General features: G+C 39.9%; 1 protein-coding gene across 1 annotated transcript; it reads right to left on the bottom strand.

The window, feature by feature from the left end:
* Positions 1 to 12: 12 nt before the first annotated feature.
* Positions 13 to 26,446, bottom strand: GTF2A1 (general transcription factor IIA subunit 1). Its single transcript, XM_039552445.1, has 9 exons — positions 26,179 to 26,446; positions 19,034 to 19,135; positions 17,178 to 17,382; positions 14,806 to 14,870; positions 12,731 to 12,806; positions 10,747 to 10,880; positions 9,531 to 9,851; positions 7,576 to 7,665; positions 13 to 4,544 (listed from the first exon to the last, which is right to left on the bottom strand). The coding sequence occupies exons 1-9, from the start codon at positions 26,206 to 26,208 to the stop codon at positions 4,437 to 4,439; spliced, it is 1,131 nt and encodes a 376-aa protein (XP_039408379.1). The 5' UTR covers positions 26,209 to 26,446; the 3' UTR covers positions 13 to 4,436.
* Positions 26,447 to 27,916: the final 1,470 nt, after the last annotated feature.

Here is a 27,916-nt window from a genome sequence, read left to right as displayed (position 1 = left end):
CAAGATAGTAAATGAAGTGGCAAACATTTTTAAATAACATCTTTAATTAAAGTTTTTGCAAAGGCAAAATATTAAACTTAAAATAGGTCTTAGTACATCAAAATACTAAGTTCTCTAATTGTATTCCAAGCATGGCCTTTGAAACATAATATCCTGTATATCACAGAGGAGCAACCTTGATCTGCAATTGTACAGAATGAATTTTACAAACATAATAAATATATTTACCCCCTTACACATAACAGTATATGTACAACAGCAGTTGACAATAGTAGCTCAGAACAGCAAAAAAGGATAGTCCCCCCACTCCATAATCTATTGGTACCCTATGCACTCTGGAACATGTCTCATTGGATGACTGTACATATAGCTAACCCCAGGTAGTTTTTTCCTGTTTCAAAAAGCTCCTTTTGTTCCACAACATCTAATCCACCAAATAATAATTAAAAAACACACTGCATGAACTGCCTGAAAAAAGTAGACGACATGGAAACCAATGTACTGGTTTTTACACATTTCCCAACCAATCACAGCAATGGGAAAACGAGACTTTAAATGCCAGACACCAATACAGAACAATATGCAAGTTTCTTCATCTTGTATAGTCGCTGATCTCAAAGTCTGAGAAGAACTCTAATCTCAGATGGGGGTACATGGGTGGTGTGGGATGGCACACAGTAAACCCCACGGTGCTGTGTAAGGCAGCCCAGTATCAATCCAGTGTGCACTGCCCTAAAACCACTGTTCATTTCCTGGACATCTTATTGCATTCTATTAGGAAGCTTTTGCTTTGGGGGAAATTTTGGGGGGGCTTTACTGTTTTTAAAGGAGCTTTTACAAATTGAAGAGATTAAATCAATACGAACTTTAGTTAACAAGGTCTCTAACTCCTTCACTGAAATTAAGAAACTTTACTCTGGTAGTGTTATGTGGTGACATAATTACTGCAAACTGTCAAGTGGTGAAATTATTTTCACAGACTCAATGAAGTTTACTTTAACACTTCTAATTGTGCAGCAGAAAGATAAGAAAACATTTATTTAAAAAATCAGTTACATAACGCAACATGTTTTTTGCTTTCTTCTAGAAAATGTGCTTCGGAATCGCATATCAATCTTGGAAATAAACTCGGACCACAACTGTCACTTTAAATAGTGTTTAGGAAACTGAATCATGTTTAAATGCAAGTTGTAAGTACAATGCAGGAACAAGGAGTATGAAGTCTCAAAGAAATCTTGTTGCTAACTAGCAACTGAGGGGGAATAAAAACATATTTTATTTAAATAGTCCAATAAAATTCCTTATGTGACTAAATTCTCTATTATCTCCTTAAAAGAAAATATTTCAATTTGTTTTCCACTTAGATGGTTTTAAATGATTGCACACACTAAAACCCAACAGAATTAGCACAAAAAAAAGTTGCTTTTCTGATTGAAGCACTGCAGGAAATTTACTCTCTCAAGAATCATTGTCAGACTGGCAAAACAGGTATTCTGCAACTGAAAAGGCACAAGACTCAATTTTGCCCAATTGCCCTACAAGTTTCCATCAGCCATCATGGTTGTAATTCTGAAGTTATCTTCCCCATTTTTTTTCCATCATAAAAAAAGGTGCTCCGTTATCTGTGCAAATTTTAACATAAGCCCTCTTGAAACCATTAATTGTTTCCATAATACTGAACTATTTAAATTGGGAGAAAAAAAAAAAAGCTATTTCTAAGGGGGGAAAAAATCACTTATGAACATGGGAATCCCTTGCCCTCTGAAAGGAATGGTTTCTTTTGAACCTAATGAAATGGTCTGTTCAGTTATATAGTTAAAACCATGATTAAAAATTCAAGTACAATAATAAAATTAAGCAAACTACATTCTTACAGCAAGCTGCTACAATAAAATGAAATTAAAACATGCTTTTTGACTTAAAAAAAGGAACACTTGATGTAGCAATAAGAGCACAGTTTGGTATGTGCATGGTTTGACTGGCTTTCCCAAAACTTCACAGGTAAGTTTTGTCTTCAAATACAAATATCTGAAAAGCATACCATACAATTAGCTTGCAAGAGGCTGTGCAAGTTCAGAAAGCTTCTAACATCCTTCAGAACAAATTAAGCTTAATTACCTTTAAAATTCAGCTACCCCTTAAAAATAAATAGAGAGGCTATGCAGCTTCTAGTATATGTATGTGGGAGAGAAATATCACTAAGTTCTATGAAAATGAAGTGTTGCACAAGTAAACTGGGTTCCAGTAGTATAAAAAGGAAACTATAGCTAAAGGGATGTTTTTTCCTTTTGTTGGTTTGGTTGTGCAGCATTATGGAAATTTTTCTGAAGTCCACTACTTAAGACTTACTGGTAACAGACATGGAATAGGTGAGGGAAGGAATTAGTTGGTACATTATTGATTTCCTTGCAGTTGTACATAGAAGTGTCAACAGTGGTAAAAAAATAAAATATCTGCCTTGTTCAGAAGAAAGCAAACACCAATCAGTTTGAGATACCTTGAAAGCCCCAAGCTAAAAATGCACTCTAAATGATGATCCCATTATTGAAAAATCAATCAGAAAAATCATCAATTAACTTTTCATAAAATTTATGAATGTAGACTGCTTTCTAATAACCATATGGCTCTAGACACGCCTACAGGCAGTTTTAGTCATTATCAATGAGAGCACAGGTGTACAAAATCACAGCAATAAAACCTTCTTTACAATTCGTCGTGATTTTTCTATGTACTACTGACTACAAATGCACTTGGAGGCAAATAAATCAGAGAATGAAAATTAAAGCAGTTGTTACATACTGCTAAAATACACTTGTGACTTTGTTAAATAATGTTTAAGATGTCTCATTCTCAAGCAAAAAAATAAAGTCAGAAACCAGGTCTGCTTCTCATGGTCTTCCCTAATTTAGTTAAAATTATCTTTGCTGTGTCCTTTTTTTATAATCTTTTCAAGCACCCAACAAAATGCAAAATTTTGAGCCACATGAACATTCCTTCCTCAACAGTTTCTGAAGTATAATGCCCATTCCCTCTCCTCACTCAAAAGTAACTGCATTTCCAAAAGCAGGGTTTGCAAGAATGACCTACGCACAAAGAAAAGTTGTTCAACTTCTGAGGTGAGAAAGGGAAGGAGGGGGGAATAACTTTGTTGCTTTTCACAAATCGAACACAAAAAACCCCCAAACAAATAAACAATAAAAAAGGCAAGTGAAAAAGTGACTACACAAGGTTTAGTGCATCTGACTGCTTGATTTGCTGTTACCGAGACAGCCTAAAGATACTCTAACAAAATTTGTGTTCTCAAAGCTGTGCAGCTCTGTTCATGAAATTACATGCCATCTGGAAACATTAGAGACATTAACTGCGGCAGGTAACTTCTGGCTACACTTTTTAGTAAAGCAGATCTTTGATTAAGAGTTGCAGCTAGGATGTTAGAATTTTTATGTGATTTTCTGTATTAAAAATTTAGTCATTCCTGTGGTCTGTTGAATTATTTGTGGGTGTCTGGACTACATACATAGTAAGCAGGTAAGGGAATGCATCTATTATGGCATTACCTAGGTATTGGATTCAAAGGGTCTCCAAACCCTTCAAATATGGGGTTTTTTTTTTTAGATCAATGGAAACTTACTTGTTTCAGTTCAGTGATGCTGAACCACCACTAAATAGCAAGAATGCAATTAACAAATTAAGTAATCTGACTTTTGTGGGGGATGAGGTGCTTCAAACTTGAAAAATGCAGCCCTAAATAAAACCTATCACATGAAATTAAAATAATTTTGAAATACAAATCATCATTTTACCATTTTGTGACTGCTAGGAACAACCACCTGTTTATGGGGAAATGCATTGAAAACAACAAATAGATATAATAATTAATGAGCGTATCAGAATTAAAAATATTTTCCTTATACGAGTTATTTAAAATTTAACACCTTAATTCTTACCCTTCTGTACAAAGCTTGCACGCAGTTTAAGTAAGATTCTGACCATCCTCACTACCAAAAGGAAGTGTTCAAAGCAAAGATTTGTACACACAATAAGCATTTTCAGATTAATAATCTATGAAAGGGAATAGTTCCTTCAATCAGTGGAAGAAGTATTTTAAAATCTTAAATCAAGGGCAGGGGGGACAAAGCCTTACATGCTAAATACCAGCTGTAGGTACCTGTATGTAGAATTGATAATTAAGGTATTCCTAACACACAAAACCAGCTCCCAGACAATGCTATAGCTGCTACAGTCCATGGCTTGCTCATCTGAAGTAGTGTCTTTGTTGCCACATTTTACCTTTGTTCCAATACTTTTGTTTATTTCTGATGTGCAGATACACATTTTGATTGGAGTATACATCCAAGTCTCAACCTTTCCTGCTTTTGTTTTGCTTTTTTTTTCTTCCTTTTACAGGGAGTTCTTTTGTTTTGTCTTTTAAAACTTCACCATTCTGCGTCCCCAATGGCTTTGGAAAATACATAATCTCTTCCATTAAGATTCATGATGCCATCTTTGAGATGAAATTTCCATTTGTTTTTACTTCTGTGAATCTAAAAACAGGGCAAAAATGTTAAACTATTACTTTGCCTCAGAAATAGGTAATAATGCGTAATTATAATGGCAAGAAAAATAACTATTAGACATACATTACTAAATTATTAAAAATACTGAGTGCCACATCCAGTCTTTCCTTAAGCTCCTCCAGGGACAATGAGTCCACCACATCCCTGGGCAGCCCATTCCAATGTTCAACAACCCTTTCTGTGAAGAAATTCTTCCTGATGTCCATCCTATTTGTGTTATTTAAAACTAAAGAAAATTGAAGAAATTTCAGTCAAAAGGTAGAGGAGTAACCTTTGGAAAACCTAAAAAAACCACACCCAAACAAAAAACCAACAGAACAAAACCCCCACCACATACTGCAAGCACAGAGCAGACAAATACTTGCAGTCTATCAAAAATTGCATCTGAAAGAGCGAAAGATCACCAGATGACCAGATACTCAAAGAATACAAAGACTTTTCAGAAAGCTGAAATGCTGTCCAAAAGGAAAGTCTATCATAAACTTTTGCAGATGGAACAAAGATGCAATTCTAGATCAAAGATGATCGAGAAAAAGTTAGAATTTTACGTAAGTCATAAACACAGGAAGCCCTGCTGCATTTTTTCCATTTTTACCAAGCATAGGAAGTCTCACCATCTACCATTAGTGCTGTAGAAACAGTAACGTAGCACCAAAACAGCTATGACCATATCACTCTACTAATTATTTGCAGTACTGTTTGGTCTGTTCTCACTTAAAGCTGAAAAAAATACCATCAGTGGCAAAAGTCAGCAAATAAATGAACAAGGAAAGGTCTGGCTTATATACACTACTTGCCCTACTGAATTGCATTCCACAATAATCCCTGATCAGAAACATTTTAGCTGCTGTGAGGTTAGAAGGAGGGTCCTCAGACGAATAAATAACTGAATAAAGATGGGAAAACAAGGGTAAGAACACAGTTTTTACAACAAAATGAGTTCATTCCAGCTAAGATTTGTGCTGGTTAGAATCTACAGAGTTTAAGAGCTCACAAAGAATCTGAAACATGACGAAACGTACTGATCATACAAAAAACCAGTTACTGAAGAGCTGCAGAACGATGTTACTGCCCTAACTCATTGTGTAAGAACACAATGGTGGCATTCAAGGCATACGAAGACAGTAACAATGGGGAAAAAAATCAATTTCAATTTACATGGACAATAAAAGTGGTGGGTTTGAATTAACAATTACAAGCCAGGAAAGAGATTCCAGTGTTCTAAGACTTTCCCATGAGAATATCAGCTCTGTGTTCAGTGGGGCCAAAAGCATACCAGTGCAAAAACTACTGCAGAACATTGCTACACCAGTAAATAAATTGAAGTGTTACCTGTGTTCCTCCCTAAACCATATCTACAGAAAAATAAAACAGATCTGGCGAAAGAAAGTAAGAGCAATCAAATGTTAGAACAGTTGTACAAATAACAACAAAGTGCAGCTCTGATTTCAAAGATATGACTGAGGAGGGTTATGACGGTCTGCAATATCATAAACAGCACAAGAAAGCAAAAAAGAAGATGCTTTAGAACTAGGAAGTATCATATGAAACTAATGGGTTTAAAAACTAGGTGATCCTCCACACATCACACAATGCATTTATGAAACTTCTTTTCAAGGATTCAAAAATAATCAAATCGATTTCTAACAAGTAGAGGAAAAAATCCTCTGTTGGCCATTTGAGAAGGCACTCTCTCTTCCTCAAGAGACAGTTCAGAGGATGGTAAAAAGGTCTACATGAGCATTACTACCTGTCTGCCCATGTCTCATAGTTCCACCACCATCAGCTGATGGAGGACACAGCAGGAGGGAGCTGCTCAGATCTAAGCTGAACCTATGTGTTTTACAGACAAACTGAACAATGATTGGTTGAAAAGAGATTAAGTCCTTTCAGAGCATGTGGCACTGGAAGTTAATGACGGGCACTGTTTCCTACCAAGTTCCCATTCTTAACTTTTAAGAGGATGAGGATTTCAGAGTAGTTCCTGTTGCTCAGCTTCAGCAGCTCCCAATAAGCTTTTCTGACTGCTGTTCTGAGGTCCCTCACTATTCATTACAATTTGCCTCAAAACAGTTTTGGATTACAGTCTGGAGGAGACAGATGGCTGGATCACTGGTAGATGGATGGCTGGTAGATACTGATACCACTTCATCTTAAATTTTGTGTTGAATCCGATGGCAAGTCTAAGCAGAGTCTGAGCATAACCAAAGACTTGCTAACACAGCCATTCTTTGCAACGTAGGAGCTTTTATTCAACAAGCTTATAGCTTTTTTTTTCTGCTTTAAAAATGATACCTATTCATTATAGTCCAATTAATCGAGTACAGGAAAAGAAAAAAAAATCCACACTGAATAATCTGTGTACTACCTCAGCCAAAAGGTTCTGATATCATCTAGACACATTTAAAAAAAAAACCAGCACAGATGAATCCTTGCACATTCCAGGGAAAACACGATCCCCTGTAACGACTGAATTCTTGCAAGACCATTCAGCAGAATTTAAAGCAAAACAAGCACAAGCACTCCACACTGCCATTTCATATAGCACAATGCATAGCACAGAAAGAGCCTTCTCCTCTGGTAATTATCCTATCACTCAGAAAAGATACTTTTAGTGATCAAGGAACAGCTTTCCACAAGTCTAAATCCTGATGACTACTTTTCCTGTTCATAGCCACAATAAATGTACAAACTTACAGTAGTTCACCTCTCCTGATCCCAGAAGACTGTCCTTTTGTTAAAGAGCACAAAAAGACAGGATGAAGAAAAATAAAATGCAGCCAAATTCTTCTAAGCTTTACTCATTACCAAGTTTAGTACAAACATGGTACACAAACCTGTTTTAAAAACAATAGGTAATTCCTGTATTTCCATTCATATTATAGTCTGTACAGATCTATCTGTACTTAACAGTCACAAAGACACTACTTAAAAATTATGATCTGATAGGAAGAACAGAGAAAGTAGAACTCTTGGATGGTTTTCTGTAGAGATTTACCTTATCATACTGGCACACAACAACATTTTCTGTATCGAACAGTTCTTGTCCTTCCTCGTCACTCACATCATCTTCACTGTTCAGAGGTTCCTGAAAGAAACACATGCAAAAAATTATGATGTTTGGCAAGATTAGAGCTGTTACTTCGATTATTAACATGAGGCTACAGTGTTGTCTATGAATACAGGACCCAAAATGCAATTGAGGTGGGGAATATTAGGCTTTCCAACAGAGTGCTGATGCTTCCTACCCTCCATCTGGAGAAGATAAACTCTTATGAATTTTAGTCTGGAACTTCTGTCCAGGCCAGATTCTGAGCACTGCAGCCTTGTGTTCCTGCTCCTTCACTGCAAATGTTCATACAAAAGTATGCAGGTTTTCATTTTGAGAAAGCATCTAAGCAGTGGAAAGGTGACATCAAATGTGAATAAGCCATGGAGTTTAATTTTTAAGGGCACATAAGGAGCAATGTGACCATAAAAATAAAACTCCATGGCTTATTCACATTTGATGTACCAAAACTGAAAACAAACTTCAACACACACGCTTTTATGTAACAAACACTTCAACAGCTAAAACAACCACTAATAAATGCAGAACAACAAATATACTCCCAAATATATATGCTAAGTGGACTAGTTGCTAGTGAGAGAAGAAGGTGTACTAGAGGTCCTAATTCCATTCAAAGTAATGCTATGTTTAACTGAGTTCAAAATCTTTAAGGAAGTGGTCCACTCAAAGCAGCTGCTGAGGAGCAAAGGAAGCAAAAAATAAAAGATTTCTGACATGCTGATAATGAAATCTTGGCATCTAAAAAATTCCCTCCAGAATGCTAGCATTAAGGTTAAGGAACACTCAGTATTTTAAGAATAATGACCTATACTTAATAAGGCAACTATTAAAACATTCAAACTGACATGAATGCTGAATGATATAATGGAAAAGTGATGTGAACCCAACCTGTAATTTGTAACAGAAAAAATACTGTTAAGACACCACTGTAAATGTACTACAGAAAATCTGATTATTTACAAGTTTTACCTGCCTATCTTGCATGGGTGATACAGACTGTGAAACTGTTCATACTGGCATTTTAAATGGAATCTAAAATAATTGGAAAGGCTGTAGAGAAGTCTGGAAGCAATATGGCAGTTCAAAATGCATTTTAGGGACAGATTTAGGGAGTACCAAGCTTCCTGTCTGAGACAAAGTATCAGTACTTTTAACTTAGTAGTATTCCCCCACCCTCTACCCATTTTATACAATTTCTTATTCTTGTGGGGCTTTTTGGTGCAACACACCAAAACTCAGTAAGAACCACTGCCTGAAGTCCAAAACCAAGCCAACTCAAAGTCTAAATCAAGCACATACTATTAAGAATGCAACAACTCCATCCTGTTCCTGTCTCTGTATTTTATTAAATCAAGGTCAGATGTGTTTCTAGAAGATGCTTTATAATCAAATTTGAGTTCTCAGCTTGTTCCTGTGTAACAGAAAGCAATGGAATAGCCAGTGACATACAGGTAGACCACATCTGTTAGTGCTATCAGTGAGCCAAATACTGCTCTCCTTTTTATCAACCTTAACACCCTGCTTTTGTATGCACTTGGTCTCAAGTGAAGTTGACTATTTCTGTTTGCTCATGAAGGTTTCATGATTTCATGATTGACCTCTCCATAACATCAAAAATATTCCTACTGAAGTTTGTTAAATGGCGCTGGTCACAGCTAACTTTTGCTGGGTCGCCCCGCATCCTCCCCAGCTGCATTTCAAGGTGCTCTGCTAATACACACCATTTTCACAACTTCAATATTAGAAATAAACTATCTGAAGTACAAAGGGTAAAAGTTATATTCTCAAAATTATTGAAACATACTATTATTTGGAATAGACAGTTTTCTTTAAAATACCAAGAAAACAACTGAATTGAAACACAACCATAACATTACGTTTACCTCTTCAACTTGGCCATCTTCACCCCCATCTTTTTCTTTCTCCTCCTCTTCATCATCATCATACTCTTCTTCCTCATCATCTTCTTCTTCAGATGATGTGTCCCCTGTTCCATCAACTTGGAGAACAAGTGGTGCTTGTGGTTGTGCCTGCTGTTGCTGTGGCTGCTGCTGACCGGCTGCAGGAATCTGTGCTTGAGCTGGTGTAGGGGCAGCCACTGTTGTAGGTATAACTTGAGTTTTATTTCCTGTAAACAGGATCTGCTGAGGCTGAATAATCACTCCTGTCTGCTGGGAAATCCCTCCAGGGAGAGGAGCCAAAACCTGGTGGAATATCATTGTAAGTACTGTGGCTGCTAACGACACAGACTACCACATCACAGCCTCAAAGAAAAAAATTAAAGCATATCAATCTGGTTTGAACGAATTACTGAAGAGTTACAAATATTCCACCTATATCAGGTATATAATTTTAATCACATACCTTCTTTTACTACTTGATGTTCATTTTCTGCATTTTGCATTGCTAAATTTAAGAAAAAATTTTAAAAGTCTATCCATTCTAAAACATGAGCACTACCACCACACCTGAGTTCCAAGCATAGCACTGGAATGTTTTAATTCAAGTAAAAGATGATTTTTAAAAACCTTCTTTATAAAAAAAATTAAACTCTACATATTGTTAGTCATGCTTAAACTGTATAACTGTGACACTATGATAATGTGACTATGTTAAATTCAATGCTAACCCAGTCTGGACAAACAGTTGACCTTGTAGCTGAACAAAAATCTTTCTAAAACATACTGTATTCACTACTAAAATAACCAAGGACTGTGAGTTTTAGGTATTTTGTTCTGTGTGTTATGTGACGCAGAATCATTTCAATTAATTTACAAGTATGTAGACTAGGATTATGCACATACTATAACTGTCATCAGGAGAAGCACAAAAGAAATTTTAAACTGCAGTCAGTATCTGGCAAGAAAAAAAGTGACATTAAAAACAACATTTCAAGATTGTTCATTAAAAAAAACCAAAACAAACAAAAAAACCCACCAAAAACCCCCACCACACTTGACACAACTTTCTCTTTTTTTTAATTTTACCATTTCTGACTTTGTGTTCTAGTTCAACTTGCTCACAAAAACGCAAGCTTCTTTAATAATTACTATTATGGTTTTTTCTTCCAAGTGTTCCTATTCGAAAAATTTCCTTTACCTGCTGAATAACAGGTGCTTGTACCCCGCCAGGCTGCATTTGTGGTATAACCTGCTGCTGTAGAACCACTGGCTGCTGTGGTTGAATAATATACTGAGCTCCATTTGCAGTTCTAACTACTTGGAGGATCTGGCCTGTAGTAAAATAAGGATCAAATTAATCAAATGTACAAGTTCACTTTTAAAACTATCTTAGTTTAGAAGCTCGTTTCCTGGAAGAATACTAGTGGCAATTAAAAGAGAGAAACACTAAAACGATTCACTTTCTTCAGTGAAAAGATATTACGCAATTGCAGCTGTGCCAGAAACAAAGAATAGGGTTCTTTACCATCTAAATATGATAATGAGGTATGCAATCCAAAAATAAATTTACCTTTGCAGGCCAGAGACTAATCCTTTAGCACAGCACAGTATTTTAAATAATAGCTCCCACTTAGGAGCATACCTCCTGTTTCAAAAGACAGATTTTACAGCCGGAAAGACAAATCAACATAAACCAAAACAGAAATACAGATATTCACAATACAAAAATTCTATCCACTGCCAACACCATGGTATTTCCAGGGTCCTATGAAATGATGACCTTTCCTCAGAATTTTTCCCTTCTGATTGCCACATTTCAAGTAATTCCTCTGTCCATAACTTTCTTTGCAGCATTATTCGCAGGTGTTTTTTTGGGGGGAAAAAAAAAAAAATCTATCCTTACACTTATTGTCCACCTCTCCTTTCTGTTCCCACAATACCTGCACTTGATTTCCTTTTGTTATCCTTTAGCTTTACCATCTTTTACCCTTCATCACTTAACAAAATATGTCCAAGACACAAACAGATACTTGGAAATAGCCTGCAATACTGAAAAAAAGCAAGAGCTAAGATATATTCCAGCATTAGTTTTTCACATTTCTTATCAGAAAGGTGGAGTTAAACAGAGAAGAAATTAAATTAGATAATCCTGAACTTTATACATTGCCCTCAGAGATGGATTTCTGTTCTCCCTCCACAGCAAAATGCAAAGCTCTATTTACTGAAAGAGCTAAACGTGTCTGAAAGAAGGGACTACCCCAACCCTAGTCTAAGAAATGACTATAAATGTTCAAAACTGAAGTATTACGACAAAAGTAACAAATATGGGCTGCAGATTATTCTGTGCCATAACAAACATAGATGTGCTTCCTTAAAATTGGGAAGATTTTGATTTTTAGAACAGCTGCACATTTAAATTTTATGTCAACTATATACCATTGAAGTTTTTAAAACAGGAGGGTTAAGTCTTGGGTGATTCTGAGCATACTAGGTGAACTACTCTGGCAAAAGCAGCAATAGATCTAGAAAATGAGATTTCTCAGGCCTTTCTTTATTTTCTATGCAATATAGATCTATAATCAGGTTTACAAAATCAACATAATATAAAAGTACATTAAATTATCAGATATGCTGCTCATCAAAGTAACATTTAATTATATTCTGAATGCATGGGATAACAGTATTTAGAAACTATAAATAAGAAATAAAGTTAGAATTGCTAGAAAAGTAAGAAATTCCACTTTGCATGCTTAGCAGGTACAAAAAACCTTAAGACATTGCTCTTCTGAAGCCATGTGGTGTTGCTTTCATAATGGGATCTGAAGTTTCTGCACAGAAATAGCGATACTGCTTTTATACCCAGCACAGTACTTCAGCTCGGATCATGCATCACAAAGCTCAAATGTACACAAAAGGGAAAGACATCAACACCAATCCTTGTGCTTGTAAGTGGGGAAAACTTACACAGACTCTAACCTACAACACCATTAGGGCAGAACCACAAGGTTCATAAGAAAGTCAGGGAGCAAAAAGTACAGGAATCAAATAAAGAGATTGCACTACCTTGTAAGGGTGGATTCCCAGACTCTGCTTTTTAGCAGTAAATAACAAGAAGTAAGGCCCAGAATGTTTCCCTCTTAAACCCCCTTGAAACTATGGTTTGTTCTCAACATTACAATTACCTGAATTTGTAAGTATCTGCTGAACTGGAGTAACACCAGCGGGGAGAGCCAATGTAGCTGCAGTGGCTGCAGCACTCTGAAATACAAGAAGAGCTTTTTAACCAAAACCATAATATTGACAGTGTTTCATCTCACAAGATTCTGCCTGAACATACCTTTTTATTGCTGTTTACAGTGTTTTCACACAAGCTCCTGCAGCTACTGAAATGCAGGCATTTCAACTGTACATAATACTACATATAAAAATTATTTTATTTTCCTTCTTTAATAGGAAGAAGACTGAAGCAAAATCGCTAAATATCACACCCTAACCCAATTCCATGTGGTTTCTTTGTTTTTCTGCAAGCTCAGCAGATAAACCTCTGCCTTCTCTGCTGATTTATTAATACAGTACAACACTACATTGTTCATGTGGCAACTTTAGTTACACTTTTTCAAAGCAGCTAAGGCTATGGGCCTACAAATCCGAAGAAACATAAGGTACTGAAGCAATGATTATGTTCGCCTGTCTTGTTTTCACAAGGAGTAGTAATCGGGTTTGCACTTCACTTCATTCTGTAAGTGATTTGCATTTCAAGTCCCTCATCACACAGCTCCTTTGAGTGAATCTACACATACTGTGTACTGACTGTTCCCAGAATGACTAATTTTTTCTCTCAAGACAGCTGGTTCGAAGAGAAAGTGGAACTATCAGTGAGTAATGATTTGAACCTGCAAGAAAACTGAATTCCAACACAATTTTGGGAGCTCCAAACACAAGAATCTGTATTAAGCCCTTAACTTGCAGGGGGTGATAGACTTCTGTAGAGGCCTCTCCATTTCAAGGGTCCAACTTCAGCTGCCTATGGAAAAGCCTCCCTTCCCCTACTATAAGGGAACCATGGCCAATTACTCTTTGTTACTGTAAGGAGTTAAACTTTATTACTGGCTAGAGTGCAGATTTCCCATTTAGAAGAAACAGGATCTCCCCATCTGTCTAGTCAATATAACAATTACAACTTAAATGTTTCTAGTGAACACAAACAGTATTTACAGTTGATTGTAACTCTTTGCTGAATGGTAGTTCTCTGTGGTATACAATTCATCAACATTTTGACAGCAGTGGAGTTTAAAAAGCTTGGCATACTCATTTTTTTGATACCCCGAGATAACCGAGACAGGACAAAAACACATATAACTGTTGGATTTGTGAAGTTACAAATCCCATTGAAATGGCTGTCAAACATAAGAAAAAGGTGAATGTTTATGTGCTCTTGGCTTGTGGGTAAATCATGCTATTCAAGTAACAAAGTTCAGGCTCTTTTCTGTAGCAAGATCAGCAGGTAAGGGGAAAGTAAAGGCTAAGAAGGCTGTTCCAGCTTCAAAACTTGTTGCATCATAAAACTTTGATTTATGGGCTTTTATCATAGAACTGGTAAGAATGCTATGAATTATGATCATAATACACATATTTAACTTATATTAGGGGTTGTTTTCAAAGCTTTGCAAATAACTTATTTTCCCTTAAATTAAGCCAGAGCATTTAAAGCAAGATCAGATAAGCAATATTAAACTCTAGAGATAGAGAGTGCAAGAAAACTGTAAATGACCAGACTCAGTTCTATATACTGTTACATAATTAGTGAATCAAATTAATGTGACCAGCAAAGATCTTTGTGAAATGCTAAATTATCTCTCATTCAATGTAAACTTTAGTTTGAGCGTATTTAATGCTTTTTCCTGCATCTAGCAAATACCCTATGCTTGCATCACTTAATGGTGGGGTACTGGTACATAAGCACATCATCATGCAGATTCATACCAGCAGTATTCCAATTTCTGATTTTAAAAAAGTTTTGGTTAAACATATTTAAGGTAAGTCTTAGATTTGTTATCAGAACTGAAGTTATAGATTGCTGTTCCTAAATTGCAGTAAGTGCAGCAGCAAAACCCAGAAAGATGGCAGATAGCTTTACCAGTGTGTCTTAAATTACTTTTAAGCATCTGATGACTAATATCAGATTTGTGTTTACTATTTAATCAAAACAATTTACATAATGACAGTGTAAGCCTGTATAAACTTCTGCTTCTCTTACCATGCCTGATGCATTCATATGTGGTATCAGCTTGGAATCTGGCACAATAACCTGCTGCTGAGGAGCTAGAAACAAAAAAAACCCCAGCATTTAATGAAAAGTACACAATCTGCCCAAAATAACATCCAAGCCAGAGCAACTTAGAAAGACTATCACTCAAACATCAGTTGAGCTTCATCACAAAAACAAATAAGCAGTCTCTAGCATTACTAAGTTTTACTCTCAAGACAATATTCAACAGCAGCTCTGAGGGGTGATATGACTACTTTGCCTTTACAGATCTTATTTCAAGGGCTTCATTTACCTATTCTGAATCTAGGTAAAGCAAGACTGAAAATATATTTCTGAAATTAAAGGTATTAGTGAAATGTTGATAAAATTGATGATGTCCAGTATCAGAGTTCTTCAAAAACAAAAGTAGTTAACTCTTAAAACAGACTTAAGCAAGGATTGTTCCAAGATGAAAAGTAACAGGATGCTGCAGTTAGCCTGAGCTATGTGCAGTCAGCACAGATGTACACTCATGGTCTTCACTGTTTTTCTAATGCAGCAGAAGCAGATGAAATGTGATAAACCACCTGTCCCACACAACAAAGCAGTTTTGGTGTTCTAAAGGAAAGAGACAGCTAAACTGTACAAACAACCTGTTGATCATCTCGAAGTGCATGTGTCCGAGTCTATGGAACAAGCAGGTTGCCACTGCTATTATCAGTGACAGTAAACTTGAAAGTGACAGAGCAATTTGAATGAATTAATCATTGACAAACTATTGTCCATCCAATCCTTTAAACAAATGACACTTAAGAATATTAGGAATAAGAGTTTCTGGGAAAGAGTCTGGGGTAGGAAATCTCACAACCTTGTACAGAGATCTGAGGGCATCTCCAACTTTCAAGGAAATGAAGGAGGGCAAAAGTTTAAGGAAATCTCATGAACCTGTGCCAGGACCTGAAAGGACAGCAGGAATCACCATGACAACCATTCTGATCCCTCCCTGGGACTGCACCAGGTCATGTGAAGAACTACTATACCATCTCCACCATGGAACAGGGAAATCAAGTAATTCACGAAACTGCACCTCTGCGATGGAAGTACTTTGATATCCTAATTTTATTTGGTCTCCATGCTGTCATTTGGTCATAAGCCAAAACACTAGGCAACAATAAATCAGCTTTAAGCGTGTTACCCCGGGAGCAACCTCCATGTTCCAGGGCAGGGAACGCGGTCACGGAGCCGCGGCTGCTCCACCAAGGGGCCGCCAGAGGGCGCGGTGGGCGGCCGCCCCTGCGGAGGCCCCGAGCCTTTGCAGCCGCCGCGTTTATTGAGACGCTTTCATCTCAAAATTAATTTCATCCCAACGCACAAAACTGATTTATGTCTAGCCAAAATAAAAAGTACTATAAAAGAAAATAAGCAACCAACACGATCTTTCCCTCCCCCTCAAAAAAGTGCCCCAAACCAACCACAAAAGGACAACCAAAACGACACCATGGAAAAACTAGTCACATTAGTTCTGTACTGTGTTCAATGTATGGTGGTTGGGTTTTGGCTGGTTTTGTGGGGAAGGATATCAACCCGTATCTATCTTCTGCGCCTATGACAACACAGGTCCTCTGATCCATGAAAGTCAAGAAGACTGAAGTCTGTGACTACCACAGAAATATTTTAGGTCACGAACTTAACACACTGAAAACTCAACCAAGCCTTTCATATGTAACAGATATGTTTACTGTGCATATATGCAGTAAAATCCAGTAGTATTTATCTCAGTTTTCAAATGAAATTATAACTGCTGAAAAAGTTTTTCATTAAAATATTAATGAATACTCAAGACAGTAACTACAGGAAACAATACCATTATTCCTAGCTAAAACATACCTTGTACATCCACATCTACAGAGTGTGCCATCTTTTAAGACAAAAAAAACCCCCAACATATATTCAGACTATTGTACAAGTATTTTTCATGTCCTAGCATTGAGTTATGCCAACCAATAATGGTTTTCTGAAAAAAGTTGCTCCTGATGACATTACCACCTCATGACTAAACTGTCAACTGCTTATGTATATATTGGTTTGAACTTAGAGCTGCTAATGGAATTTTGAAAGTCATGCACTCTGAAAGCATGTTATGTTGTAGGAGACCAAGAGAAGAATTCAGCTTTTTCAAAATCTTCTAAAGAATGTGACTTAAAACAAATACCAAAACACTTTTCACCAAGACAGCTTTCTTGACCCATTGAATAGAGAGGCCAAGTAGAAAGACAAAAAGTTAACCACCAGACAAGCATCCTGCCCTAGATTTAGGATATGCTAAGGAGCTGGACTAACTTCAGAGTCTTTTGCCAGAGTGTTTAGAGATTATGTCTGACCTTGCTGAGATGCTGGAATAAGGACCTGTTGCGGCTGAGACTGCTGCTGCACAGTCTGCTGCGGCTGAGGTGTGTGATGGTGGTGGTGATGATGCTGCTGTTGCTGCTGCTGCTGTTGCTGTTGTTGCACCTGCAATAAAAGCTGCTGCTCTTCTGAATGGAAGCCATCTACAGCCTTAGACTGCATCAGCTTGTTCTCCCACAGCTAGTTTGGAAAAGGAAAGAGAAATATCTGTGTACGACTTTTACCCAACAGGATTTGTAACGATGTAACAACAGTACTCCAAAATTGAGTTTCTTTTCACTGTTTATTTTGTGCAAAAAGCCCAAAAAGCGTTCAGGCAGATACAGACAAAAGGTAACTCCACAGAGTGAAGAAAAGAAATTAAATATCCCTTGTCAGCCCAAGATTAAGCTTTAACATTCTTTCTTTCTTCCAAGTGTGGAAGATTCACAACAACCCTAATAGAAGCATGAATTGAGATAAACTAGGAACTTTAAGTAAGACTTCAAGTTTTCCACTTCCCTATATTCATTCTTTCTTACCTCTTTAATCACAAAAATAATTCTTTATTACAACTTTCCTCAAGCCATTTCTTCTTGGAACTCCTCAATAAAAGTTGCTTAAAGACCACGGCCTCCTAACATGTTTCAACAGAAGCTACCAGTATACCTAAGATAATGCCTCTCTACAATCATTTATAGTTTCTACCACAATATCAAATTCAGCTTCTCCAGCCCTACACTTCTTTATGTCAGCTGACATATCACCAAAGGACAGACGCAGATGCACAAGTGCAGCTCTTGTGAAAATAGCAACACAAGTATTCTGTAATACATCTGAGTCAAAAAGACTACGGGCACCCAGGACTCATGATTTCAAAATCTGCTTAGGGCTCCCTTCTTCTTCAATACTTCATTTTCCTTCTTGTCTCTTTCCTCATTAATTTTTTCTGACATCATTTGCGGAACACATCTGTGACACAAATACCAAAGCACTTTTTTTATAGCGCTTACTGTGTTTCCATCAAGACAGGTCATGGTCTCATGGGAAAAGTCTTCACCTGTTTCTGTCTAGTCAAACTCAATTTGTTTCCCACTCCATCTATTTTTTAATACTTCAAAAATACTGTGAATGTGGAATACCACGCTCGCTGAAGAAGATGAGACAAGATGTCACCTACTTTCCCAGTTTCCTTTATTTTTACAGTATTGTTTTGCCTTTTTTTTTCCCCCTTCTTTTTCTCTTCCCCTTCCAAGGGCTTTTTTAACTCATGAAGAATTTGAGGAAAGACATAGGAGACTCACTAGAGCTCAGGTTAACATCCTGCCTTTATTTTGGACCTTTGGTTTTACACTCCACGTAAAACAATTCTGAATCAGAGCTTCAGGCAAGTGTGGTGCATACAGTGTGATTTATTACGTACCGACCTCCAAACAACAATACTTTTGCAAACAACAAACCATACATACAAAAATCTGAAAATGCATCAACAATGCAACTCCTCTTCAAAAAGACAAAAACATCAAGCAGTGCAGACATTTTATTCTTCCTGCAGAGAAACACTAAGAACTGTCTGTCTCTAAAATAAACATATTTTTCCTTTTTAAAGATGCAGTGTTTTGGGGATCAAAGTAACACTGCATTCAGATGACTGCTGATATCAGATTAGGGAAAATAACAAGGTGAGCAGATCTGTCTATATAACAATTCAAATGGTATGGGGGCTACAGATATGCAGATTACAGTGCCTAATCAACTAAAAATTAGTATTTCTACTGTGAACAACAGCAGCCAGATTTGGAAACTAACTGCTGTATTGGTCTATTAAAAAGAACTTTTAAGTTCAACTTACTGTTTTGAGTTCCATGAGAACTTGTTCATCCACTCCTTCATCCAGAAAAACTTCTCTGACATCATTAATGACATCTTCAATTACAGACCTGTACAATTTAGGCTTTAAAAAAAAAAAGTAACTAGTCAGCACTGTTTTGAAAAAAAAATCTGTCACTTTAACATTAAAATAAGATTTCCCCCCCAACGAAAAACTGCATTTCAGAATACACCACATGTTTCCGAGTGACTGAAATATCCAGGCAGGTGTAAATCAGGAAGAACATCTCAAACAAGGTGAAAAGGGAAGGGACTGCTCACTATCCTTTGTGACGTAACTACAGCACAAGAGTTACCAAGCCATGAAGAGCATAATTTAAAACAGAGAAAAGGAGATTGTTTTCCATTCACTCAATTTGTTTTCTGCTTGTACATATAGATCCTAAATACACAAAAATGCTTGGTAGTGTGCAAAATGCATTAAAGAACATTCAAAGTTTGAAAGTATATTAAAGACAGGAAAAGAAACCTGCTAGCGCTTACTACTTCAACAGGCACCAAGATCAGAATGATCTTGAGCTGAAAAAAAATTGAAGGCTCAAAAAACTGGAAGGATTCATGTGAATGTCCTGTTCTTCCTTACGTATTTGTTTTGAGAAACTCTTGAAGACTTCTGTTTTCCATCAGTACTTATGCTTTCACATTTCAATTTTTTCATTTTAGGGAAATACTAAAAATATGTTATTATTACACTGCTTTCACACCTAAACGATCAAAAATAAAGTGAATTGACAGTTCACTTTAGGTTGCCAAAAGAACTTCTGGAGCCTCCATTCCTGGAGGCACTCAAAAGCCATCTGGACATCGTCCTGGGTTCTAGTTGGCCCTGCTTGTGCAAGTGGATTGCAAGAAGACCTCCAGAGGTCCCTTCCAATTTCAGCTATTTTGTGAATTTTAAAATGAAGGTACAATTTAAAACAGAGAATGCAAACACTTAACATCAATTAAAGCACAAAACTTAATTCACAGAACCACACGAGAACTGTACTATGCACATGCTGTACCTTTTAAACAGTACAGCTTGGACCTCGCTTTGTATGTATGAACCTCAATGGGATTTTGGCTGGGCTTAAATATCTGTGCCATCTAATTGCAAGGTAGCACTACAAGCTGTAAATTATGGTTGATCAGTCTTGCAACCTGTGAACCATATATACTTCAGTGACCAAGACTGCTCCTTGGGCTGGGAGTACACCAATTTTAAACTGATCAGAAAGCAGCCGCAACTTTCTCCAAACTGTCATTCCCCACTGCCCAACTCCCTTAAGCAATAAATCCTGAATGATGCCACATACATCAGACACGCTGTATATATGCAAAACAATCATCCTATACTGGTGCAGTGGGTTTGACACTCCAGGAAGGCTGTACCTCCAATGCACACACAGGAAATCTGCACCAAACACAAGTAGTTAGCCCAGAGGTGCTGGAACTACACAAATTTACTGCATGCATTGAAGCATTTATTTTATGCACGGACATTAGCTTAATGCATTCCAGAAGTATTGAATTTGTTGCAGACATGCTAAAGAGTATATTGCACACGTTATGGAACTGTTACACCTAAATTATGGAATAATGTAGGGAGACTAGTAGCACATGATTTACTAATCCACTGAAAATGTGAGTGGTCAATAAAGCACAAAAAGGAAGCTGAAAATCTTTACCTTTAGATGCAGGGAGAAAAAAAAAAAGGAAAATAAAACTTAAGAAAATGCATTAAGATTACAAGGGAATAAAAGAACATATTTGGAACCTGGAAATAAGCAGTCTGAGGGCTGCTTAAGGCATTATGTCCTTACTGTTTAAAAAAACCTCTGCACTGGGGCATGCTCAAGTTTGTTGGTTTTTTTGGTTTTTTTTTGTTTTTGTTTTTTGTTTTTGTTTTTTTTACAACCGCCAGCCCAGTCCCTCCCCCAAAAAAAGAGAAAGAAATGCAAAAATAAACCAAAAAACCCCAACAAAACCCAACAAACCACTCTATGTTACTGATCACATTTCAGATTTAAAACATGCTGCTGCAGATCAAGGAGCTGAAATGTTATCATTTATCCTTTTGTTACCTGTCTTTCAAAAAAATACCACTAAAAATTTCTGGCTTCAAGTCACAGGGTAAGTTTGCCATCCTTAACAACTACATTTACAGCACCTATGTCCACAGCTTCTCCAAAAGAAACAAAACATACCATACTGCATGCTCACTTACCCAGGTTTCAAATACTGCATTAACTGAGCTTATAAACATTGAAACAGACTTTCAAAGCCAGCCTTGAGTGCTAGTATTTTAAAACTGTGTAGTAACTCAAATACCAAGCACCATTAACAGGATTATTTTTCCACTTAATTCGTAACAGATGCAAAAAGACATTCTACTTAATAATATTAAGTCCTATTATTTCTATAATTAAACAAATTGCATGAAGCTTATACGATTCACTAGCACGGAAATACTACTTAACCTATTCCATATATTGTTCCTTATTATATTAAAAGCATCTGTTCCTTAATGCCAAAACCACATTCTGCAAATAAACATGCTTAACCTCAAGCATGTAAGTTACTTTATTTAAGTCAAGAGAAGTACCTGTGTGCCTCAAATTACAATCAAAATTCCTGCAGGATGGAGGGTGCATTTTCTCCTTTAATCCTCCTCTCCCTAAATTACCTCTTAGGTCTACTTTTCTGATAAATGGGATTTTACACAAACAGGCCCTAAAAATTTCCACCAGTAGATACTTCCTCCTATCTCCACAATCAGGTATTTCTGTCAGGTTTATTTACAAAGCCTTCTGAGTCTATAAAGTCCTGTAAGAAAGATACCAAACTGACTCTACAGCCCAACAGTCTGCTTGGAAATTTCCTTTATTCCCTATGTAGGTAAGAGAAAAAACAAATTAAAGCAGATACTGGTTTCTAGCGTCCAGCATTAGTTTAGCAAGACCTCAGAAAGGCAGGTTAAGAGCACATATGTTTAATCTGCCACTGCTGACACAGGATCCTTCTGCATTACTTCCAACGGTCCAAGCAAGTGGCTAAGTTCCCCAAAACAAGACAGTCCTGCAGGGGTGAAGTGAGCCAAGGACCGTGCAGGTTTACAAGCCCACCAGCAGTCTGCATACGCATGCATCCCTCTGCATGAGCCTCACAGTGCACTGGATCTCAAAATGGGTCAGAATTTTCAGACACTGTTCTAATCACACAGTAATATACACGGTACACTCATGGCTCTGTGATTAGGAGGAAGAAAAGAGAGAACAAAATATTTGCATGCTTATAATGAAGCAGTATCTGTCTGATTTTATCTATAAACATTTACATAATACTAAGAAATATCCTGTCCAGTTGAAATTCTCTTTTGTACACTCCTACTGAACAGCCAGCCCAGGTGGATGGAACATCTCCCACGCTGGGGGCAGCAATGCCTTCAAGAAACATTTACAGTAGAATTTTGAAGAGCATCACAGAATGCTCTTTTCCTACCTCAAAAGAGCATATCCTGTAAAATTACAAAACAGTCATAAGTTCCAGGCTTTAAAAGAAAGGACACTGTATTGTTTTCGACATACACTAAGTGTTAGCTTTAAGCATTATTTATATGATGCTGAAGCTGTTTATATAAGCCATCTAAGACACTGGAGTTGAATGACAAAACTATTTTCATACACTGCTTACTCAAAAAATAAATACAATTCCTGAATAAGTCTAAAGATGGGATAGTAGGTGAGCTTTCCAACAAGTTTCTGCAGTAAGTCAGAGAAAGCAATGAGAACAAATGGAAACTTTAAAAATTGCTATTAAAATAATTGTGCTTTCATCTGGTTTATATTAAAGTGTCTCCCTCATAAAGAGTACATTGCTGTAAATGTCAAGCTCTTTTAAGAGCAAAATATTCAAATCACTCTTCAATAAACACTATTCCAAGCACTTACTACAGATTAAAGACAACAATTAAAATTCCTGATTTATTAGATACAACCACAAACACATAGAAAAGATTTGGAATCTACTATTTCCCCCTCCAGGAACATAAGGGAATGATTATATTTTACTTTCTCTGTGCATCTTGTAAAGAAAACTCTTGAGTATGGTGACACTGCTACACACACACTCCAAATCCAGGAGCAAGCAGCAAGCTATTTTAAGAAATGCCACATGCCTTTGGGGGCTTACACTTCCTACATTCCTTCCGCTTCAAGGGTACAAAAACTGCAATCCTTTGTAATTATTATCACAACACTTGGGATTTCAGAAGTTTCGATTTCTAATAACCAACACATTATGGAGAGACAGACCACAGCATGCTTTGTACATTTGAAAACAGTTTGATCCTGGTTGCTTCTGCAGCTGTCCCTGAGACACTGCTAATTTTCTCCCAGACGTGCAGTTACCACTGTAAGCCAGCCACATGCAGCCAGAAGGGCACACCGTAAAGGTAACTACTTCTAGTCTCAATTACATCAAAGATGTGCATAAAAAAAGTAACACAAATAATCTACATTGTTATGTTGTTGTAGACTTTTACAAATAAATTACGTTTATCCCCTGTAAAATCTTATACTACATATAACTGTTAACATCTAGTACTTGTCCTTTATTGCAGAGAACAGATTTCTAGCAATTTGGATTTGATCAGATGCTGACGTGATGCCATTGACACATTAGGCTCCAAGTCCAGCTTCCTAAAGTCACATGGGTTGCAGCATTTCAAAATGTTCCTACTCATCTTTGGCAACCCTTGGGTAAGCTATGTATTTCTTGCTACTGAATGAGACCCAATTCGACAAAATTGTAGGATTTTACTACTTAATTGAAAACTAACCTAAAGCATACCTATTTGAAACATGCTTATTTTAAGCTTGGCTTTTACTATTCCAAACATTGACACCTTTCAAAAAGAACTTCCAGTACAGAAATACAGTGAAAGAAAACGAGTTGTAGTAAATTGTTGAGTCAAAAATATTTAGAAGTACTCTGGAGATTATTCAACATATATATTTTTTGCTATTCAGTACCCCCGTGGTCAAGAGAGAGAAGCAAAACCCCTAATTTGTTACACAGAAATAGATCCTTTTCTTACAATCAAAACACAAAGCAAGAAGTTTATAAACAGAAGGACAACTAAGATTCAAATCACACACATTCAGTATGCAGCCTGCTGAGTAACTGCCCTCTGTGTAACAGCTGACTACTTTCCTAGAATTTTCTGATGCAAAAGCTGACAAAATATCAAATCAAAGATGTTTCCTTGCAATTGCATAAACCTAACTGACAAGCAGGTCTGTAAAATTTCAGATTTGGAAAAGAAAACTAAGACACTTTGCATTTTCTTTCATATATTTTGTACTACACCAAATATTGTAATGAAACCGAGTAGTGAAAATTCCAAAACCACTGCTCTGGCTGGACTGCACTAAAATATTTGTAGACTTTAGACACCAGAAAGACACAAATCACTGAGTAGCATCTGCAGCCCATGACCCATACATAAAACTTGAATATTAGCTTCACTTTTGGGGAAGACAGCTGTAGTCAGACCTTGGCAAAGCACCATAAAATAAATACCACGACTCTCCTTGATACACTGGGAAAGAACCGTTTAAATACTCCTTTCCCCACGCAGCAGAAAAGCTACTTTGAAGACTTTACAGGAGCACAGGAACGTGTGCGAGCCGTATGCCAGGGGCAAAAAACCCCAAACCCAAAACAAACAAAAACCCCACACCAAAACCCAAAACCAACCAAGCAAAATAAAAAATATTTTAAAAAATAAAAAAAAAAAAGGAAGGAAAAGGTAAACAGATTCAAATGCACGAGGAGATGAAAACTGTCTTTGTGCAATGCACAGAAGCAAAGGAAAGCCCATTGACACAGGCTAGGAGACACCTTCACCCCCGCAAAGCACCACCGCTCCGCAGGCCGGTGGCGACGGGGGACGGGCGGCGCTGAGGGAAGAGAGAGCGGTGAGAAAGGCCGGTCGGGATCCGAGGGACAAGCCGCCCGTCTCCCAGCCTCCGCCGCGGACGCATGCACCTCCCAGCCCGCGCTCCGCGGCTCGCTCCCTATTTAAAGGCTGATGTGGTGTTTAAATGGAGAGGCGGTGACGTGGGGCTGGAAAGCACCTTCCCATCCTAGCAGAGTCTATATTAGAGAGCGGCAATAGCGCTATATAAACAGGGCAGCCACAGGGAGGAGGAACACAAGGAGCAGGGAGGCAGAAAGGCAGGGGGAAGCCATGATGGATCTGAGAGCCACAAACAAGGGGGCCGAGCCCGCCGCCGGGACGCCGGGTTTGTCTCCTCCAGCGCTTCGGGGCGGGGTCGCGGCCGGGGGCGCGCCGGGGAGCGGAGCGGCGGCCGTGGGGGCTCGGTGGCAGCGCAGGTCTGTGTGACTGCTTGTTGCAAACCTCTGTGAGTACAAGTGCAGCAGCGAGCCACCCGCCAAGGTGCAGAAAGCACGAGAAGGGAACGGGGCAGAGATTTGGGGCTTTTTCTTTTTTTTCCCCTTCTCTCTTTTAAAAATAAATACTGCCTCGCTCGCCAGAGTTGAGGGCTTTCGCCTGGCTTAGCCGATCCGGTCGGACTGGGATAAGTGCTTTTCAACCATCGTCTCCTTCTTACAAAGCAACATAAAATGGCTCCAGCGGAGCCCGGGCGGGCTTCCCCGACACCGCAAAACCGAAACCTGGCTCGGGCGCCCCTTCCCCTCGCCTCGGGGCGGGCGTTAGCGCCCGCGCTCCTCCGGCTCTCGCCCCTTCCCCGGGCGCCTCCCGCCGGCGGCGGCGGCGCCCCCCGCCCGACGCCCCTTCCTTCCCTTCCCCGCCGGACCCCCGGCCTCCCCGCGGGGCCGCCCCCGGGCCGCCGCCCCGCGCCCCCGCCGCTCCGCTCCCACCGCCTCTCTCTCCCCGCCGCCGGGCGCCACAAGTTGGCTGCCGCCGCGGGGGGCGAGGCTGCCCCGCGCCCCCCGCCGCCCCTGCCCGCCGAGGGGCCGGGACCGCCCGAGGCGGGCGGCGGGAGGGAAGGGAGTGCGGGGGAGGGGCGGCGGGCCCCGCCGGCCCCCTCCCTCCGTGCTGCCCCCGGGGCCCCCCTCGCCCCCCGACCCGGTCCTTACCACGGGGTTTGTGTTAGTCGAGCTCGCCATGTCCCGAGCCCCCCGGGACGCCCCCAACCGCGGGGGGGGAGTCGCCCCTAAAACAATAAACCTGCCCGGCTGAGTCCCCCCAGCGCCCGCGCGTCCCGCCCCGGCTCACGGGCGGCCCCGCGGCCTGTGCCGGGCTCGCTCGCGGCCCCGGGGCTGCAGCCGCCGCGCTGCCGCCTCGCCCCTTTATATAGCGCGAGCCGAGCGCTGCGCGAGCGGCCGGCGAGCGGGGGACGCGGGCGGGGGAGCGCGAGGCACCGCGAGAGCTGCCGCGAGACCGCGCCGGGCCCGGAGGCATCACGTGGGGCGCCCCGCCCCTGCCTCCATGACAGCTACCGAGGCGGAAGCGGGTGCGCCGGGCTGCGCGGCCGGGCCCTACCGAGGCGGAAGCGGCTCCCACTCGCTCCAGGGCGCTGTCCCCGCCCGGCGCGTGACCTCACGGGGCGCGCGCGGCAGGCGGCGGTGGGGGGCCGGGCGGTCCCTGGCGGCGCGCGGGAGGAAAACGCGGAATTGTTTAGTTTGGAAAGACCTGTGAGAGCATGGAGTCCAGCCAGTGACCGAACACCCACCACCGTGTCAGCTAGACCAGGGCACCAAGCGTCACGTCCAGTTTTTTCTTTAGCACCTGCACGGATGTTGACTCCGCCACCTCTCTGGGCAACCCTTTCCAACGTCTAATCCCTTTTTATGTGAGGAAATTCACCCTCATGGCCGACCTGAACCTCCCCTGTCTTCCTGTCACTGGTTGCCTGGCGGAAAAGGCCGATCCCCACCTGGCTACAATCTTCTTTCAGGTAGTTGTAGAGAGCAAAAACGTGCCCCCTGAGCCTCCTTTTCTCCAGGCTAGCCAACCCCAGCTCCCTCAAGCTGCTCCTCATCAGACTTGTGCTTCAGACCCTTCACCAGCTTCGTTCCCTTCTCTGGGCACACTCCAGCACCTCAATGTCCTCCCTGAACTGAGAGGCCCAGAACTGAACACAGGGTTCGAGCTGCAGCCTTACCAACGTCAAGTGGAGGGACACGATCACTGCCCTGGTCCTGCTGGCCACTCGATTGCTGATACAGGCCAGGATGCTGTTGGCCTTCTTGGCCACCTGGGCACACACTGCTGCTGTTGACCAGGGCCAGATACGACGGCCACGCCAGGGCAGAGCGCTGGGAGCAGGGCTGGCAGCCCTCACAGAGGAGGTGGCTCAGGCCCTGCTGTCCATGCTGCTGGTCACAACTGGTGCCAGGCTTCACAGAAATCAACACGCCATGCCTCACCTCAGTCCCTAGGAGGTTGCTCCAAGGCAATTAAAAACTGCAAGTAACCACTGCAAGGCAGAAATGGGTCTTCCTGGCCCACAAGAAAGGGGTCTTGAGCCCTGCTTGGCATTGTGAGCACTGGTGCCTTTCCTCTCAAGCAGTTGCTTAAAGACTGCCTGGGCCAAGGTGCTGCTGTCATAGGCAATGTGCTATTACTTGGGCTGGTAACTGAGGCTGGAGCTGGCCAGGAAGCGGGAGGCAGCACAACCTAAGAAGTTACAGATGTCCTTCCTCAGGGGCTTGTCAAGGCCCACAGGTGATCACTGATCTGCAACATTGCTGCTTTTAACAGTTCTTCACCGAGATGGTGACAACAGGATCTCTCAGCTGTGCAAAAGGTTGTCAGAGCTCTGCCAGCTGGCTTAACTTCCATTTTTCCCTCTTTATTGTCTTTTCTTCCATT

This window comes from Corvus cornix, chromosome 5 (genome assembly GCF_000738735.6).
Source record: "Corvus cornix cornix isolate S_Up_H32 chromosome 5, ASM73873v5, whole genome shotgun sequence".
NCBI lineage: Eukaryota > Metazoa > Chordata > Aves > Passeriformes > Corvidae > Corvus > Corvus cornix.
The sequence above is the reverse complement of the archived record's forward strand: the minus strand, read 5'-3'. Positions and strand labels throughout refer to the sequence as shown.

Bases quoted from the DNA above. Each gene is read 5' to 3' on its own strand.
- GTF2A1 (XM_039552445.1), bottom strand. From the start codon at position 26,208: ATGGCGAGCTCGACTAACACAAACCCCGTG. The intron at 19,136-26,178 runs GTAAGGACCGGG...TTTTTTTTAAAG, and splicing joins CGACTAACACAAACCCCGTG to CCTAAATTGTACAGGTCTGT. The intron at 4,545-7,575 runs GTAAATCTCTAC...CCCTGTTTTTAG, and splicing joins TTGTGTGCCAGTATGATAAG to ATTCACAGAAGTAAAAACAA.